The sequence below is a fragment of the Lampetra fluviatilis genome, chromosome 19 (genome assembly GCF_964198595.1).
Source record: "Lampetra fluviatilis chromosome 19, kcLamFluv1.1, whole genome shotgun sequence".
Taxonomy (NCBI): Eukaryota; Metazoa; Chordata; class Hyperoartia; order Petromyzontiformes; family Petromyzontidae; genus Lampetra; species Lampetra fluviatilis.
Genome location: NC_136293.1, coordinates 10,981,505 through 11,000,775, shown reverse-complemented (window position 1 = coordinate 11,000,775; position 19,271 = coordinate 10,981,505). Strand labels below are relative to the sequence as shown.

Here is a 19,271-nt window from a genome sequence, read left to right as displayed (position 1 = left end):
CGTTCTAAACACTACCATCTGTACAGCTCCCCCACCCCCCTCGCTTTTCGACGAATCGCTCGATTAATCGCGTGTCGTGGAAAGAACTGGGGGGGGAGGGAGAATGAAAAAAAAATACCTCACTTCTTATTCTTGGTTCTTTCGGTAAAGTCACGTAGAAAGAACCAAGAATATGAATCCCTGCTGTCACGAAAGCTTTAAATCACCTCACTTCTGTTCACACACACACACGTGCCGCTGGACGGGAGGTTAGACTTTGTAACTTCAACGTAACCCAGTGTGCAGCGGTTACCTGTAACAGACCCTCCTGTTGTATGTGCGTACGTTGAACTTTTTTCAAAACCGTACGTGGACAACCGTGCTAACCCTCCTCCTCCTCCGTGTGACCCCCTCGCCCGCGTGCCTTCCCGGCGTGCAGCAGTCCCTGCCCGTGGTGCCGTGCGCCCGGGCGCTCTACACCTACGAGGGCAAGGAGCCGGGCGACCTGCCCTTCAGCAAGGGGGACCTGGTGTTCCTTCGGCGGCGCATCGACGACAGCTGGTACCACGGGGAGACGAGCGCCGGCGCTCAGGGTTTCTTCCCCGCCAGCTACGTGCAGGTGGGTGGGGCTCGGGCCGCTGCATTTGCCGTTTGGTGGAGGTTTTTTGCGCGCTGGCGATGCCGTCCGCGACTCTCTCCGAATGCGTTGAATGAAACTCCGATGCCTTGAATCCTCGCAGCGGCGCAGCGGCTTTTGGCACGCCGTCGAACAAGGACGGGTCACCGCGATGCTTTCGGACGCGCTTCTGCGGCCGTCAGGGAACACTTTTCCTTCCGATATTAGGAAAAATCATCATCTAGATTGACAAACACATTTCTTCCTCACCGCTTTTTGTATTTTGGTTTGTTATCCTTGCCCCCCCCCCGCACCTCTGATTAGCACTGTTGGCAAGAAATAAATTCTACATGCATACATACATGTTGCCACGCGTGTTGGATAGTACCAACAGCAATGGCCTACCTTAACCCGTATCTGAACTCGCCCCACGGCAGGTGCAATCACCTTGTCCGCAATTTCAAGATCCCTTCGAGTGACCTTTTTAATGCACTAACAGGCGCCCTCTCCCACACGGCCTGCTGCGGAGAAATGTGTTATTGCGCAGGAGTCGAACTTATTTCATGGAGAAATACAGGGTGTTTTAAAAAGATGGACCCGATCTCAAAGCAATACACCCTGTATATCACGGCTCGAATGTAGCCACGTTAAATGAAATCCGCGCATTCATCGATGAACGTTCCAAGCTTATCGGCTCACTGCATCTGACGACATATCCTTGTTTAATCAGTGACAGGTGAAGCCTGGATTCTATCCCGGAACCTCGGCAGTTCCAGCTCAGCGCCCTGGGGCCACTGAGCCACCCAGCCGACTCCGAACTTACTAACCTTAGCCCAGACAAAAAGACAAAGACAAAGATCCCCCGTATAGCTTTAACAGACTGTTGGGGCAAGTGCTGTACTTATGAAGGCCGGCACGGCACACGAGGGGGTGGGTTGTCAACACCATGCCCCCGCCGCATTTGTCTCCCCAGTGGCGATGTTTACACACCGCAACCAGGTACTCATTTGAGGCTGAGTCGACCAAGCGGAGGCCCAGGACTGGTTTTAGATAATCATTGCTGGTGATGACCACGAGCGGGAATCGATCTCTGGTTGCCGGGTTCGTAGCGCAGCATGCCAACCGCTACACTCCCACTCCCGTAGTCTCAACCCGGACACACACACACAAAGATCCCCCATATAGCCTCAATAGACTGTCGGGGCAAATGCTGTTAGCGAGCACCTATGAAGGCCAAAACGGTACACGAGGGGGTGGATGGCCATAACCACGCTCGACCGCCTTTGTCTCCCTAGTGGCGATGTTTACACACCGCACCAGGTACTCGTTTGAGGCTGAGTCGACCTAGGGGAGGCCCGGGACCGGTTCAGATAATCGTCACCGATGTTGGCCGTGAGCGGGAATCGAACCCGGGTCGCCGGGATTATAGCGCAGCGCGCTAACCGCTACACTGCCACTCCCGTAGCCGCAACCCGGACACACACACAGTGGGACATGCACGCACCACCAACCCCCACGATGTACCTAGTTAACCCGCGGTATCGGTATCGGCGAACTGGAGGCTTGGGTGTTGGTTGGTTTGCAGCGAGGATCGTGTGCGTTCGCCTTAATGGTGCTGTGACCCTGTTGATTCTGGTTGAGTGGAAAATGGGAAATCATTAATTTGTAACAGAGACGCACGCACTTGTATATAAATTATATATGAGTGGCAGGCAAAGATTTTTTTAGGCTAACGTTGGTTAGGACTCGTTTACGGTTCATTCTTTATGCGCTTGTGCTTTGTTAGAGAATAAGTGAATTCACATTCGTGGTAACTCTACCGTTAAATAAAATAATGAGCGTGTTTTTGCAATTTCCCACCCTCGTCTCTGCGATTTTTAAACTGTTTGGCATTTAAAAGTTGGCGGATGAATTGTTGACCGTCTGGCACGTACGTCTTGACTGCAGCGATTCTTGGAATGTTTCAATGTTATTGGAAGAAGAAAGCCAAAACCTCTTGAGTAAGTTTTTCCCATTAGGGGGTTACGTGTATAGTCAGTCGGAGATCATTAATACGTCACCGTATCCTGATCTCCTTTTTTCGGTCACGGATCATATATATTTCATCCTGATATCCTTTGTCCTCAGATAATCTACGCGTGTAGGATTTGTATCGCGTAGGAATGTTTTTGCCCTCGAGTTGTGGCACGGATTTATATCGTAGCGCGTGTGCTGCTTTCACAATTTCGCTCTATAATAATCCACGTGTCACGCTGTTCGATAAAAAGGGGGAAAAGTTGTCACGCGACAGCTTCGCGCACTCCGCGAGAAGAGATTCAGCGAGAGACAAACGCGCGCATAAAGATAATTATAAGAATGGTACGAATAATAATGATTATTGGTTTAAGAAAACGTTTGCAGGCAGTATTTCCTCGTTATTCACGAGCTTGCTGTCCGTGATTTTGGCTGATCCGATAATCGCATCTAGAACTCTACACGACTGCATCGAGAGAGAGAGAGAGATTAAGAAAGTGATGAGATAGAGCCATGAGAGAGAATGTGATGCAATAAAGTGATGAGAAAATGCCCATGTATTTAAGGTCATTTATTGAAAGGATGGATTTTCATAGGCCCAATGTCATTATCCGCGAAATTTGCTTTTCGCGAGCGTTTCCGGAACGTATCCCCCACGAATAACGAGGGAATGCTGTACCTTCATAACCAGTTTATATATATTTATAAGAAATGTGCGTTGCCGCTGTGAAAGATGACCGCGGGTTGCAAAGAGGCCAAGCTTGGAATTCCTAACGTTTCGGTGTGAACGGCCAAGCCTCCAACCGCCAGGCTAAAACTTATGGAAGCCACTCGGGGTAGCGGGAGACACGTCCCGAGCCGCTCTTGCCGTGTGCTGCCGTGTTCTTTCTCCCCTTTGTTTTGACTGCCTGTGCACGCATTGGGGGATAAAAAGACTTCCCGTGCTTGCCCCCCCCCACACTCCACCGGCCCGTTCTTTAGATGTCGTTGCAATTCTAGAAACACCACGGCCGCCCCCTTTTGCCGCCCAGCCGAGGAATGATAGGGATTCACCTCGAGTGAGTGAAAAGAGGAGGCCGACCGCTCTCCTGTTGAGAAGCACTCGACGTGGGGCGGCGTAAAGGAGAAAGCCACTTCATCGTGTTTGCCGGGGGGAAGGCGGGTGGCGGGTGGCGGGGGTGGGGGTTGGCGGGGAAAGTGCCTCGGTCACGGAGGGCGCCGTGCGTGACGCCACCGCGACATGTTTCCCGCGTGTAAAAAAAAAAAGACGTGAACCTTGGACCGTGCGTGTCGTTGTCGAGCTATCCAGACAACCTTCCCTTTTGTTGCGACAAAAATACGGCCTTCGTTTCACCTTTGACCTCCCCCCCCCCCCCCATTCTTGGGGAAAATCTGCGCGCGTGGGGTGTGCGCGCAGGCGCGATGCACTTTCTGCGACCTGCTTTTTTTTTTTTCGCGAGCAACAACGTTTTATGTCGTCGGCTGACCCTGTCGGAGTCGGTGTGACGGGGGGGGACGTAACTATAAACAAGGTGAGGGAGAAGGATGCATTGATTGGCTGATTTAATATCGATCCGAAAGCTCGCGATGCGTGCGCCATGTTTCTTTCCACGTGGAAGAATGGACGTTTCTCAATCCTCGCGAGTTGTAGATCACATGGGCTCTTCGCGTGACCCTGGTGGCAGCTTTTAGTTGCCGCCGCCGTCCTCGCCACAAAGTAAAGAAGCAAGAAAAAAAACGCAACGAAATCTGTGATTGCGACCGTAACTCACGACAATTAATTGAATCGCTCGGAATGGAATGGGGGTGCTCAATTAGTTTCGCCCGTAATAGGCGACTTGTGAGGGTGGAGGAATGAATCCACGTGCTTCGCTCAAGCAACAAGATCAGCGATGATTTTGGCCTCGAAATACAATTATGCAAAATATACGAGGCAATAATGGCGTAGTTATTTTACAGCTCTTTTTGCTGAAGGTCTCCCCCCACGCCGTGTGGGTCCACGCTTGGCCACACTGGTGGTCAGTGGAGGTTGGGAAGGGGGGGGGGGAGTATGTCCGTGGTCGTGTGTGCGTGTGAGCGGTGGTGTAGCGGTTAGTGCGCTTCGCTATGGACCCGGCGACTCGAGTTCGATTCTCGCTCACGGTTCAGGTGAGGAATACCTGAACCGGTCTTGGGCCCTCCCCGAGGTCGACTCGGCCTCAAATGAGTACCCGGTGCAGTGTGTAAACATCGCCACTGGGGAGACGAAGGTGATCGAGCATGGTACTGGCCACAGACCCCCCCCCCCCCCCGCTCATGTGCTGTGGCGGCTGTCGAAGGTGCTCGCTAATTGCACTTTCCCCAATAAACCATAGTTTTGTAATGCTGCACGGGGGATCTTTGTGTTTGCCTTTGTTCGCGTTCGTGACGTTCTTGCATCGGCGTACACGTACGGCATTGTTGAGAACCCCTCTCCGCGTGCCGTCCTATAGAAGTGTTTACTAATAGCACTTGGGCACCGCGGTGGCGAGATGTTAACTACCTTGCCTCGTATACAGGAGGTCGTGGGTTCGATTCCAAGCCTGACGCGGCTGCTGTATATTTGGAGTTTGCATGTTCTACCCGTGGTCGTGTGGATTTTTCTCCGGGTCCTCCGGTTTTTCCCTCCACATTTAGCAACGTGCGTTCAGATTATTCGGCTGCAACAAATTCCCACAAGATAAGCCATTTGGTTAAACTTTCATTTGTCGCTGTGTCGCTTTTGAAATGGAGCTACATAGCCCAGTGGGCCTTACCTGGGAAAATAAAAATGTGTTTGATTTTTTTTTTTACTTTCCCCGACCAGTTTGTTTACGGCTCCACGGGGCCCTGTGGGGGTTCTTTGTCTCCGTCGTCGTGCACACAGGTGTTGAGGCCGCTGCCAACGCCGGCCGTACCGCTGCTGCTCCAGCCCGCAGCGACGCCGGCACCACCGGGGACGCCCACGGTGGGGGCCGCTCAGCCCCAGGCTCGCCCTGCCCCTCCCCCGCAGTGCCGGGCGCTGTACGACTTCGCGGTGTCGGGCGGGGAGCAGGACAAGGACTGCCTCACCTTCAGCAAGGTAATGACGGTGGCGCGACTACACACGCACGCACGTGGAGAGGGCGGGGAGCGGGCAGACGATGAGGCAGCAACTTTCATTCGTGGCGGCGAGGACACGGAAAGTGTGCGGCTGCTCTTTACAATTTATTGTTATCACGATTTTTTTTTTTGGGGGGGGGGGGGGTGTGGGATAACCTTGAAGGCGCGCCGTCCTTTAGGATTTACGGCCTGGCTTCGTGCTGCCCTGGGCAGTTGCGCCTGCCGCCCGTGCCCTCTCCATGATTTCCGAAGGTGACCGCTTTGCGCGACCAAATGATTCGATCGCTCTTCGTGCGCGTCACTGTCAGCGGTTGACGCATTGCGGTTGACGCGTTCCGGTGACACCGACCGCTCGCCTGACTCGCTTCGTTTCAAGTGAAACGTGTGCGTCGCCGGCCCTCCGTGGTAAAGGGTAAAGGTGCAGCCTTGCGCTCGCTCGCTCGCTGGCGGAAGGTGCTCCCCTAGAAGGAGCTCTGGAGAAGTCCCCCTCTCGAGAGGGCATTTTGGCCTCGGAAGCCAGTGGGCGTACACGTACTTCACCCCCACTGGATGCGACTCGCCCATTGACAAACTGTGTGGTATGCATTCATGCTGCTGGCTGGACAGAATCGGGGATGGATTTTAGAAGTGAGTCCCATCGTTTCAACTGCCGCGCTGGCAGGATGAACCGGCGACCTCTGGTCCAGTGTGCGAATTATTCCACCACAGCGGTAGCATCCCTCTGTGATACGTTTTCCTTTTATTTCCTCCTTCCAAAATGTTCGTTGTAGATTTTTTTTTTATTCTCCTGTTGCGTAACATTGCCAGTTGACGCTTTGAAAGTCAAACTTGTACATCACGGTGAAGGATGACACACAATTACTCCTTGAGGCGGATTTTATATACAGAAATTATGAACATTAATGGCCGAATATGGTCTTGACCCTTTCACTCGCCTAATACACGGACGTCGCGAATGAAAAAAAAAACACAAAGCGGCAGTCTGGGACATAATCGTAAATTTGCAGCCACAGCCGGAGCAAAGAAATGATGGGAACGTGTTATTATTTACATTTATTTATTAAACTCTGGTGGCCGGGGAATGATTTAGCGATCATGCATTTATTAATGTACTAACAGGACCATTGGCGTACTCTGGCACGCGCGCACACACGCGCACACACGCGCACACACGCGCACACACGCGCACACACGCGCACACACGCGCACACTTATCATTTTGAACACTCGCCAAATATTGCAGCGATTTATCAGAGGAGCTAAGTGGGTCACGCGTCGCGTCTTGTGGCCCGAGTTGCAGGTGTTGCCTCCAAACGGGGGGGGGGGGGGGGGAGTCTCTCTCGACGAGCTGCCCACCCGCAGTACATGAAACATTTTTACTGCGCTGTTTCTTGTCCTTTAATTATTACGTTTGAACATTATTATCTGGAGGGACGCGCTCCGACCGCGGCAGCAGCTGCGGATTTCTCAGCGTCCGTTCCGACACCCCCACCGGCCGCTTGCTTGAACCGCGATACCTCGCTGAGCTCGTAAATGAGCATAAACCGTCGCGTGAACTCCGGTCATCCTCGCAGTAGCAGCGGCTTTTGGCTGGCCGTCGAACAAAGCCGGTTACCGCATCGTGCGCTTTCGGATGCGCTTCTGCGGCCGTCTGGAACGTTCTTGATTCCGATATTAGGAAGTCACTGGAGCTATTCATTTGAAAATCTAGATTGAAAACTCACTTCTTTAGAACTGCTTTTTGTATTTAGCTTGTCCTTCCCACACACCTGAATGGAATAGTTGGCTATGTACGGTTTGAACGAAGTTAATGCAGTCTTAACAATTTACAATTCCTGTTCAAGTCACTGAATGTAATACAGAGAGAGTTCTTTGTGCAGGCACTGCCACCTTGCCACCTCCCCCCCCGCCCCCAGCCACTTCCCATGAACCTCACTGTTTTCTCTGCACCTCGGAGCGAGCTGCAGAGACTGAGTTTCGGCCACAGTTAAGCTTTAATGCCCACCTCTACCCGGTGTCATGGACTGGGCCTTGGACAGACTAGTCCGCCGAGCTGCGGCCATCTCCACGACCATCGCAGCGTACACGGCGTTCATGTGGGGAATTTGCACGAGCAAAATGACAGCGTTATGTCTGGTTCCTCCAATTGATACATTTACAGGTTGTCATCGGGTTGGTCGCGTGTCGACCGCGCAGCAGCTGCGGAGTCTGGCAGAGGTGTGGGCCGCGACAGAAGCTCTGGCCGCGATAACCTCTTGATCTTGCCATTAAACAACGTCTGTATATATATACATATCGTGAAATGTTCGAAAGTGGAATTGTTGAAGTTAAGAAACTTGCTTGAGTGGCGCTGCTGACACGTAGCGAAATTCACCCTCCCAGCGATTTGATGGACCGTTAAGATTCGACGTCTCTGTTCGATTCAAGCATCGATTTTATTTTCGACTAATTTTCCCGCGTCGTTTGTGTTGTTCCTCTTCTTATTTTCATTCTCCTCTGGTTCTCGTTCTCTCCGATATCATTTGCGTGCGTGGTTAACAGGTGATTCTCACTAGCAAGGCTCAACGTGCGCCGCATCTGTGGCCGGACGAATCGCGGTTGCAAACCGCCTCTGGGTGCGGTGCCTTTTGGTGGCCCGTCGGGCATGGCCACATGTAGCCGCTCAACCCTTGCCGTTTATTTTCTTCGGCGGGGAGGGGGGGGGCCGGTCCTTTCGGTCGGTACACAAAACACAAAAAGGGACGAACGCTTTCACCTCGACTGACGGACAGGTAGCAAATGGCACCCGAAACCCAGATTCCAGCACCGCGTGGAGGAGGTGGTGGCGGGGGTGGCGGGGGTTGCGGGGGTGATGGGGGTGGTGGCGGGGGTTGCGGGGGTGGCGGGAGTGGCAGGGGTGATGTTGGCATCGTGCAGGTAATGGAGGGTGAGGGGGGGCTTGTGTGTGTGTGCTCTTGCTTTGCGTCGTCGCGCGACGCCGCTGCTGTGCAAACACGGCGCAGCGCGCGGGGACACTCTCACGCACGACAAAGGCCTCGGAGGCGGACGCACTCAGGGCTGGTATGCCTGGGAACGGGGGGGACTCGCCCCCACGGTGCGCCAGCAGCGTAAACATTACCCAGGCTTTAGAAAAGAAAGAAAAAAAACGTCTTTAAGCTTTTTCAGAAATGTGACCTGGCCACACGAATGATAGCTCGGTAATAAGTGGCTGATCATCACGTGGAAATGCAGAGCAGCCAAATACCCTGAACGCGTGACGTTGATTCTAAATGTGGAGGGGAAAAACTGGAGGACCCCGGGGGGGAATCCACGCGACCACGGGGAAAAACACGTTAACTCCAAATACACGGGCGTCGGGATCGAGCTCGAACCCGCGAGCTCCTGCATACCAGGCGAGGTAGTTAACACCTCCCCACTGCGGCGGGCGGGGGGGGGGCGGCTGTTTTCCCCTTCCGGGGTGTCGCACTGAATTTTGCCTCCAGGCCCCCGCGGCGCTTTGCAGGCGCTTGGTATCGCCCACAAGCAAGGGAACGTTTCGGCGAGATGAACGGTTGCGTGAGCCCTCGTGTTTGCATTGGGAATGCTTGCACGCCTGCGTGCGTACGAATACAACATTGTAACGCGTTATTTATTCTAGGGTGCTCTTTGTTATTGGACTGTGTTGTTTGGCCACTGTCGTTGTTGTGGTTGTTTTTTTGACGGTGCTGTTATTATTCACTTTGCTTTTCCACCTGCGTCGTTTTTATTTTCTTGAGTTTTCACGGGGTGGGGGGGGGGGCTCTTTGCACAACAGAATGCATGCATCTCCCATCCGAACGCTCGCTCGCCTTCTGTGTTTTTATTGATTTAGTCAAAAATTACAGTCGTTATAAAAACGCAGGAAGAAATGTATTCGCGGAGAGGAAAACAAAGACCCGTGTGTCTGGTTGCTTGACGGAGCCTTACTCGATCGGAACGTCAGCCAGGCAACACACACATCAAGTCCACGTGTGTAATCCAGATCACACGCGATGAAGCTTTCATTCTTCTTTGTCTCGCGGTTTTTTTAATATTTGTTTTTACTTTCGGTTGCCAAACATTTAAGCGATCACTGCAGGGCTAGCAATAACAGCTCGTGTAGGTATATAATGATGATAATAATATGGATTTAATGTACAGTTCTAATGGCCGCACTTGTCCACACTTGTCATTGGTGAAGCGGGGGGCAGTACCCGTTCACATATCGGTCGCAACCAGGAATTTAACTCATGTCTCTGGGTTTATAGGGTTTTGCGCTGCTAACTGCTGTGCCAAGACTCCTTCCTTATAAATATTATACCATATAAAGCCCGTTGTTGGAATAGTGCAGTGCCATGCAGTTAGCAAGCTCCTATTGAGGTCAATTTAGGGGATTGTGTGCCTGGCGCCACGGTAGTCAGACGGCATTTCTTTCCCCAGTGCTTAGATTGACAAACTCCACCAGTTATTCACGCTATGTGAAACTCTACCCACGGGCTAAGGTTCAGACACCATTTGCCTGTATAATATACCGTTCAAGCATACAAATGGTTTTATAATTGTGAGTTGATTAAAGGTGTTAGGTGCTTAAGCTCCAAAGCCCCCAGGCTCACTCGTTTGCATGTACGTACGTTGAACTTCTGTCGCGCCGTACGCAGCCAGCCTCGCTAATCGGAGGCTGCGGGAGAAAGGACAATACACCAAACACAACAAGCAGTTCTAAAGCAATCCGTGTTCAATCTCGAGGCTGTTGCATTATGGAGTCGTAAGAAAAGCTTTGCGGCGCAGCTCGGACCATCGGTCCTGTCACGTGCAGCCTCGCCACGTCGCATTCTCACGCCACTTTCTCCCGAGAAGGACGACCTGCGACGGCGAACTCGAGAGGTCGCTCTGTCCACTCGGCCACGTGGACCAGACGTGTTTGGATGTCGTCGACCTGGCCACGCTTTTACCCCCACTGCAAGCTAACCAGGGGGGTTAATCTTCATTTGCTCCATTTTGACAGGGGGGGGGAGGCATTTCCTGCCAAACACAATGGGCGCACAGATTTCAAACGGTCGACCGAAAGGATTCCTGGCTCCAGCTGATGATAACCCGAGACCCGGAGCACTTTGTATGGCCATGCCGGTTTCACAGTAATTACACTGCTGACGCACGGCTTGCCATTTTTATTAAAAAGGGGGCCCCCTTTGTCTCCCCCGATGTTCTTTGTGTGCGGCCCTGTGTGTTGCGCGTGTTGCCAGTGGGCTCTACGGAATGCCTGGTGTCCCATTGCTAAGTTGGGCGCGCTGCATTGTCTGCCAGTCTCACGTGTGTTTCCTTTATAGATCGGCATGCCTTGATGACGCCCCGCTAATAATACATTTTTATAGATTTCTGCGGCGCACGGCTCGGTTTTCGGGATAAGCTTTCTCATTCGCCACTCTTTGAAGAGGTGGCGTGTGGAACGAAGCGATTCACTTTGCGGTTTAAGTTTGCGTAGCACTGATTTAGTGACCGCCAAGGTTGGCAAACTGCACGTCGTATCGAATAGCGTTTTATTGTCGGCGATTAGCTTGTTTACAGCGGTGGCGTGACGTCAGCTCAGGTGTAGCTAGCTCGTAAACGATTATCTCACCTTGCGCATGGCTTTGGTCACGTCATCAAGGGAAAGCGAGGCTGGAGGTCTGCGTGGTGACCCGCAATAAAGATTAGATCGTCAGTGCGGTGTTTAGCGTCGTGGTGGCCGATGGCGATGGTGAAGTCACCGCCTGCTCTCTTCCTGTTGGATGCTCGAGAAAGGTGATCTCATCGGCTCACCTTGCAACACTCTGCCTCTTGAATTATTAACAACAAGATAGCGGCCGGCATGCAAACATCAAAACCGTGTCCCGTCTGCCTGCGTCGTGTCGGTTCTCGCCCCTTTGTGTGTGGGTCCTATTCGTATGCTGCGGAGCGGAGAATCGGGATTAGTATTCCAAATACGGGGACTGTGCATCGCAGTTCCAAATGAATAAAATTAAGCAAAATCGTTACTTTCAAGACCCGGCGTACAATGAAAGGCAGGAAAATATTTACATTTATTGGTTTGCTTGTTGGCTTTTCTTCCACACACACACACACGCGTGTCTCATAAATTAGTTTCAGGGCCTTCACGGCGTTGCACAAAGTTTGTTTTCGTTTTATTTTGAAATTATCGATGTGCCTATTATTATTTGTTTTGTTCGTACAAAATTTCTACACCGTCCGCCAATGCCGCGCGTTGACCCTTGGGAAGAGAACGACATCTTCTTCCGTAAGCGATGGACCACTACGCGCACCCCTGGGACTTGGACGATGCCGCTGCTCCTCTCTGCGCCAGTCGTACCTTTCCACGATGACCCCATTGACCGGTCGGCACGCTTCAATGGTCACCCACGAGAGTAATTCCCCCCCCCCCTCCACCCCCCCCGGGACTGATGAACGTTCTACCATCGGCCAGCTGTCTCACCCACTCTGTCCCTCCGCCTCGCAGATGAGCGCAGCAAAAACATTAATTCTTCACGCGCTCTCTCCACCCGCCCTCTCTCCGCCGTAATTGCAGAAGGTCACCAGCCTCGCTATGATCGAGATTATACAGTGTAGTGTATTACAAATCACATTTGCACCACCTAACCCCCCCTCCCCCCCCCCAGTTCTCGCTTCACCCTGAATGAATGTGTTCAGCCACACGTCCAGTGTGTGGCTAAGCTGAGGACGTTTTAGAGAATAATTATTATTCATCTACCCAGGCAAGTCGAACGGCCAGAAGGATATGTTTCCAGGAGAGTTCTGCTACGTTGCGATGTTTCGTCGACACCGATGATGTCGCCTGTCCCCCCCCCCATGGGAGGAAACCCGTGCAGAGGGGGGGGGGCAGGGACGTAAAAACAAACTCCACGCAGGGACGCCCCAAGTCAGGACTCGAACCCGGTTTCTCCTTCCTGTGAGGCGCAAGCGTTGCCACGTGCGCCACCCTGCCGACCGTTTCAACCCATTAATCCTCCGTTGGATTCATCCACTTCAAAAGCCTCTTATAAATACCCAAAAGGCTGTTTCAAGGTATCCCCTTCATGTCATTGCTTTCGACAAAGCCCCGTGCGGCTTTATAATGGAGCTAGCTCAGGATTCCAGGCGTAAGTAATAAAACCAGCCCAACTTGGCCAGACTACCCCCGCTTGTTATTGGCAAAACTAGCAGCTAACGATTCTGTGTGTGTTTTTGGCCACAGCAGGTTTTCCTCGCCTCCTCGCCAATCTGCTTGACATGTGGGCAAGGGGTAATTGATTAATTGTACTCCTGTGTGTATATATACACAATGTTTGTTTTTGTATGCAGGCCTACGCAACGGTTTCATTGGGCATGCAGACAATGGGTGCGTGCGCACTTAAATGTAATGCTGAGTGTGCTGAGAGATGGAAGGGAGTTACGTGCCCAAGTTTCTGATAAAATCTAAAGGGTGGTGATCCTTTTATAGAATCGGGAGAAATTCGAGTACAAAAAAATACCTTTTATTTTAAAGCCTCTACACGTCACCCACCAATCTCAATTAACGAGTTAAATATTTAAACACTCCTCTGTAAGATATGGAGTCATTGCTTTCACAATATTCAAACCCCCGTTGAGCAGAAAGTAAAAGGGTGGGTCATTAGAAATCAGCGGGTTATTGATCAATGGATCGCCCCACGTAATCTACAAAGTTTAGAAATCTTGCTGGATCTCGGGTTATCGGCCACCATTCTGACAGTCGTTGCTCAGAATCTGATCCAGAAGTCTATTCTGCTCGGCAGTGTGTATCTGGCGTGGACAGTGTCATTAATATACAAGAGGCCAAATTGATCCCAATGCTGACCGGAATACATTTTCTCTTCCACCGCATGTGATCTGCCAGGATGAGGTGCTCACGGTCATCCGGCGCGTGGATGAGAACTGGGCCGAGGGGATGCTCGGAGACAAAATTGGAATCTTCCCGATCTCGTTTGTGGAGGTAAGGTGACGGGCACCCGCGCTTGCAAACGAGTGAGCCGAAGAAATGATACCGTCGCCTCTCTGGCACTGTAGAACCTAGCTGCAATGGGACCGTCCTCCCCGATCCAGCCTGACACGGCGCAGGAGGCGCGCAGTGCGTTTTCCACCGCAGGACCAGAGTCTCGGCGCTGACGTGTCGCGCGCACAACCAACGTTTCGACGGCCCGGGTCATGCGGTCAAGGATACTGACGAAAATAACTAACTCTGTCCCTTGCCCTGCTTCCCCCCCTCCCACCCCAGCTCCACACCCCTGTGTATCGTTAGTCTACAGTTTCACGGTTTGGTTTAACGGTTTTTGGTGGTAGCATGGCCCTGATGTTCCAGTGGAAAACTGTGTATGGGGAAAAGCGGTGTATGGTAAACTCCTAATGAAGCACAGGCGAGACCAACGCTACACGCCGGCTCCGGCTGGATATTTCAATCGGAATCGAATCTTTATTTCGACTGCAGGTGGAGGAGTCCAATGAGCTATGGAGCTCTTTTTCACGGATGTCCAGCATGGGCGGGCCAGCAAATTAAATGAAACTGAACTCCCCCCCCCCCATCCTTCCTGTAGAAGTGGTACGGTCCACTTTTGTTTTTATGACAGGCACATGCGTCTTAATTAGCCCTGTGCAGGTGTAAGCAGTGATATCGGACGATTACTATTTTTATCGTGCATTCTTGTTGTTTGTGCAAAGTTTTATTAACCCCGCAGGGCCCGTTTAGCATCCATCGCTGGTTCACGGCCAACATCTCCCACAGGACCGTCTTCAACGCCCGGCCCGTGCTTCACCATTGTCAACGCCGAGTTCTGAATTCAGCCTCCTGCGCCAGCTCATTCAAATCTTGGACAAAATCCTTCCATTGCAGCAGGAAATAATTTGAACGGTGGTCTCGTAACACTGATTGGTCCCTTTATTTACCCAGGAACATTTCACTGAGTGGGGCGCGGGCGGGCGGGGGGGGTGCAATGGGTTGTTTGGCCAATTCGTTTAATAATTATCCGGCAGTCTGGGAAAAAAAGCCAGAGCACCTGGAGAAAAATGCGTGCATGCAAGGGCATTGGTCTGGAACAGCAAATTGCGTTTGTATGGCGCTGTGCAGGATCTAGACCATCGGAGGGTGAATGACATTCAAAGCACTGCTCAGATGGACTCTTGAATCCAGTGCTGCGCGTGCACCTCCTCCCTGCCTCATAGCCCCAGCCCACAAACAGTCATAAAGGTTGTTTGGTTCAGATCCCGTACATGTAAATGTGTCGTTAAAGCCGCCACCACCCGACGCAGACAATTGTTAAGGTTTGTGACGTAAACAAAACGTGCCAATTAGTTAGTACTTCAGCACACCGATGTGTTGGAGAGTAAATCCACAACAACATTCACATTTCGAGTACAGCCGACAAACCCCTGCTATTTCCAGGCATTTCCCCCCCCCGCCCGTCCACGTTTAAACAACCCGGTAATGAAATCATGCCTACGCGTCGATTGCGCGTGTAATTGCTTTCCAACGTGTGCTCGTCTTGGAAAGTGTTTAATTAGTGGTACGGATGCCGACGGGTCGCCGTCGAGAGTGAACGTGCATTTGGATTTTTTTTGGCTCTGCTTTCCGTCCCTGGGATTTGGCTACCAAGCCTTTGATCGGCGCGGCCGACTTTTAAGAGGGGGGGGGGTAACGTCCCGAATCGGAGCACGACTTTGCCCTGCAGGTGCATTCTCATTTTTTTGCTCATCTTCACAAGAGTTTTAGATCCAGCTCCGCTATGGAGAGACGGACGGACGGACAGGGCTCATGCATCAATGCTTTCGACCTCGGATAGAAGTATATATATACGAGATTAAAAACCTCAGCAATATGGAGAGTGGAGTTCTTGCTGGAGGTGTATTGTTGCGCAAGAGGGGGGGTTGTGGCTGCTGCTATAAATGTCCGTGTGACGAGCCACTTGGCTGTGAGGGTCAGGTCGCTTCTGAAAAAGAGCTACATAGCTCAGTGGGCCTTACCTGTTTAATAGTTTCGTTAAAAAAAAGATTAGCTTAATGAGCTGCGCGCCCCCCCCCCCCCACCCCTATGCCCCCCCCCCCCCCCCGTAGTTTAACACCATGGCCAAGCTACTGCTCGGCCTTGAGTCGGCCAACATCCACACGCTGGGCGAAGCGCTGGGCCAGCCTCAGCCGTCGACCTCCTCCGCATCCTCCGCATCCTCCTCCTCTTCCTCCTCCGCCTCCTCCTCCGTCACCTCTTCGGTCGCGTCGGCCGCGGCGAGCGACGCCGGACGCAAGAACGCCAAGAAGCGCCACTCGTTCACGTCGCTCACCATGTCGAACAAGGCGAGCGGGGCGGGCGCGCAGGCTCAGGCGGCGCACCAGCACCGGCACTCGTGCGACATCAGCGCGCCCGTGCTCATCTCGTCCAGCAACCCGGCCGCGGCGGCGCGCATCGTGGCGGCAGCCACGGGGAACGGGCTGTCGTCAAGCGCCCCCTCCCAGGTGGGTGGGGTGGGTGGGGTGGGTGTTGTTGTCATCATCGTTACTATTGTTGTCTCCACCACTGGTATTATCGTTGTTGTTGTTGTTGTCGTCATCAGTGTTATTGCTGTTGGTGTCATTTTGTTGCGGATATCACCATTGTAGTTACGTACAACATCATTGTTGTTGTCATAATTGTCGACATCATCATCGTCATCTAGGGTTGCCACCTGACCTGGTTTTTCCCACGATCGTCCTCTGTTTGATCAGTGGCTGCCCTCGGAAATCTGTTTATCTTTCAGGGCAAATAAAAGATTTGGCTGTTGTCAGTTGTGTATGAATAATAATAAATACACAACTCAAGATGACGCTTTTCACGTGGAGCTCTAACCTCTCCCGCTCTTGTGAGATAGTCTTCTTCTCATGAGAATTCCTCGTTTGTTCTTTGTTCGTACCTCCAGTGGTGGCGGCGACCCTACCATCATCGCGACCGCCCCACGATAGCGGTTGTCAACAACATTGTTATCACCGGTGTGGGCTCCTCGTGCACATCAGGGGGACATTGCAGTTCGCTGATACGTCGCCGCAGCTGTAGATTTCGGGTTGAAGCTTTCACCTCGAGTGCGCGAGAAACAAACAACCAAGACACGCGGGGGGGGGGGGGGGCGGGGGGGAATTGATTCATCTGGCAAATTACTCTGTCCACTGCGAGGACCAGCAGCTTATGAATACAATCGTTTGTGTACCACCCCTGTTTGGGAGATGACTGTCGCGATATACGTGATTACGTGAATGTCAAAAGTTACATGTGAAGCTGAGGATGAAGGCCTGTTTTCTTTGCCCCGAGTACAAAGGTAAGGCTGGCTTTTTTTAGCCGTGCCTTCGTGCCCTCTGGACAAGAGTCATTCGACTTCACTCGGGGAAGTTAAGATTTCAGCTGTGCTATGGGCCGGCGGGGGGGGGGGGGTATACCCTTGTGTTCCAAAGTGATGGGCAGCAGAGGGGGGTGATCATTGGTGAACGGTAAATGTAAAAGTCGTCTTGCTAGCGAGGAATAGCCCTATAAAAGGCATCGGGTAAAAGTGATTTTCTTCTCAAATGGGAGGCGTGATGGGCGAGGATTTGAACTCGAAACATTCTGATTTGTGCACAGCTCACCCAACCGGCCGAGCCACCTGGCGGGTTATTTTTAAATGTTACAATAACAATGATAAGATAACGTCCCATATCTGGTTCATCCTCGCCAACACTATCAGGGAACGCTAGATTGACCTTATCGTTGTAGCGCTTGTTCTGTCCTTATTGTGCGGTGCTGTTGTAGTTGCATGTCTGCAATTTGTTAAGCAGAATCGCTTTTGTCAGTTGAGCCTTGGAACGCGAGGGGTTTAATTCGGCGGGCGGGCGGGCACGGCGCAATTGCTCCAAAACGCAGCCACCTGCGGGTACACAAAGCGCCTCGTGCCAACTGTGAACGGCATCGATCACGGCCGTGCGAGCGTGCGGTGCCATGCCGTGGTCACAACTTTCCCATCAGATTCCAGGGCTGCATCTGTGAACGGCTCTAGCGTTTCTATCACATTAAAAGCTAGCAGCAGGGGCGTGCATTTGATGTGTCCGGCTAAAAGCTTTTTAAAACTTGATCCTGCTGAAAGATACAAATGCCTCCGAGCAATCTGCTTTGACATGGATAGCTGGAGATGTCTCTCTTTGGTTAATACGAAGCCATTGCTCTTTAGCCGCTGTGCTTTGTTTACATAACGCCATCCCGGATGAGTGAGGGGGTGTGGGGATATTTCCGCTCGTGTTTAGTGCTGTGTCCAGCAGCCCGTGGCTCAGACATTGAAACGCTCCTTCCACCACTCTCGCAGTGGATAAAGCGGTGACTTCACCTTCCTGGCCATGGCCATTGAGCCCGCGCATAGTACACGAGTGAGAAATGTACCAAGGAAGAAAAATCGTGCGTACGCAACGGATTCTGCAATGCTTACCAACGTGCGCGGGAATATTTTAATTGGCAGTAAAATTCGTTAAGGGACCCTTCTCAGGGGTAAAGCTTTGTTACTTTTTCATCATCCATCATCATGATGATGACCATAGTAAGAATTAAGAACGGTACATATGAATGTAATGGTGGAGACGAGGTGAACAGGATAATCGCGTTACGTTTCGAGACGCACAGCGACATTCCGCCCCACATCGCCCCACATCGCCCCACATCGCCCCACATCGCCCCACATCGCCCCACATCGCCCCACATCGCCCCACATCGCCCCACATCGCCGCGCGACGCCGCGAGGTGACGTCGTTGCGTGGCGTTGCCCAACGGGAGGTGAAGCCGGTGGAAGCGAGGCTCGCGCGCTGCCACCAGGGCACGGACGCCCGGAGAAATATGTGCTGTTCTTAGGTTTTTTCGGTAAAGTCACGTAGGTAAAAAATTAAAATTGATAAAAATAAAATAAAAATCACGATGTTTCGGAGGCAACACAAGCTTCCGTCTTCAGGTGGAACCATCACAGCACGATAGCTGTATCAAGACGGAAGCTTGTGTTGCCTCCGAAACGTCGTGATTTATATTTTATTTTTATTTTACTTTGATTAATTTAAATTTTTTACCTACGTGACTTTACCGAAAAAACCTAATAATATGAATCCTTGCAGTCACGAAAGCTTCAAATCTAGAAATATGTGCTGGCATCTGTTTTCTTTTTATTATGTTTCACACGTGTTTTTGGGCAAGCCTTCTAATCAATTTCGACAAACTTCCTTTGGTAGGGCGGTGACGGTGGCCCAGCCGTAGGCGCGCTATGCCGCTTGTTGTCGAGGTTCGCCGCTGTTTCGAAGCCAGCGGCCGCCGCCCGTTACCGCGCGTGTATTCGCGGTCAAAGTGGGCGACGTCTGCTTCACGGCGAATTATTCTCACGGCGTCGATCGCCAGAGTCGTGCGGCTGTGTTTTCGGCGGTAGAGTCCAAATTTGCCAAATTCTAAAAATTCCCAATGCAGCCTTACCCAGTTGGGATGATACACATGGCAGCAATCGTCGCCCCTACTGGCAAACGGATGCAGACCAATTATGCTTGCAAATGAGACTATCCTGGT

At 51.9% G+C, this 19,271-nt stretch overlaps 1 protein-coding gene across 2 annotated transcripts in view; it reads left to right on the top strand.

Annotated features, from left to right (window-relative positions):
• LOC144937662 (E3 ubiquitin-protein ligase SH3RF1-like) overlaps positions 1-19,271 on the top strand; it is a 98,757-nt gene that overhangs the window by 56,829 nt on the left and 22,657 nt on the right. For both annotated transcript variants that reach the window (XM_078865060.1, XM_078865058.1), the window contains exons 2-5: positions 419-598; positions 5,493-5,687; positions 13,593-13,688; positions 15,800-16,195. In XM_078865060.1, coding sequence (XP_078721186.1) covers positions 419-598; positions 5,493-5,687; positions 13,593-13,688; positions 15,800-16,195 — 867 coding nt within the window. The remainder of the gene's footprint in view (positions 1-418; positions 599-5,492; positions 5,688-13,592; positions 13,689-15,799; positions 16,196-19,271) is intronic.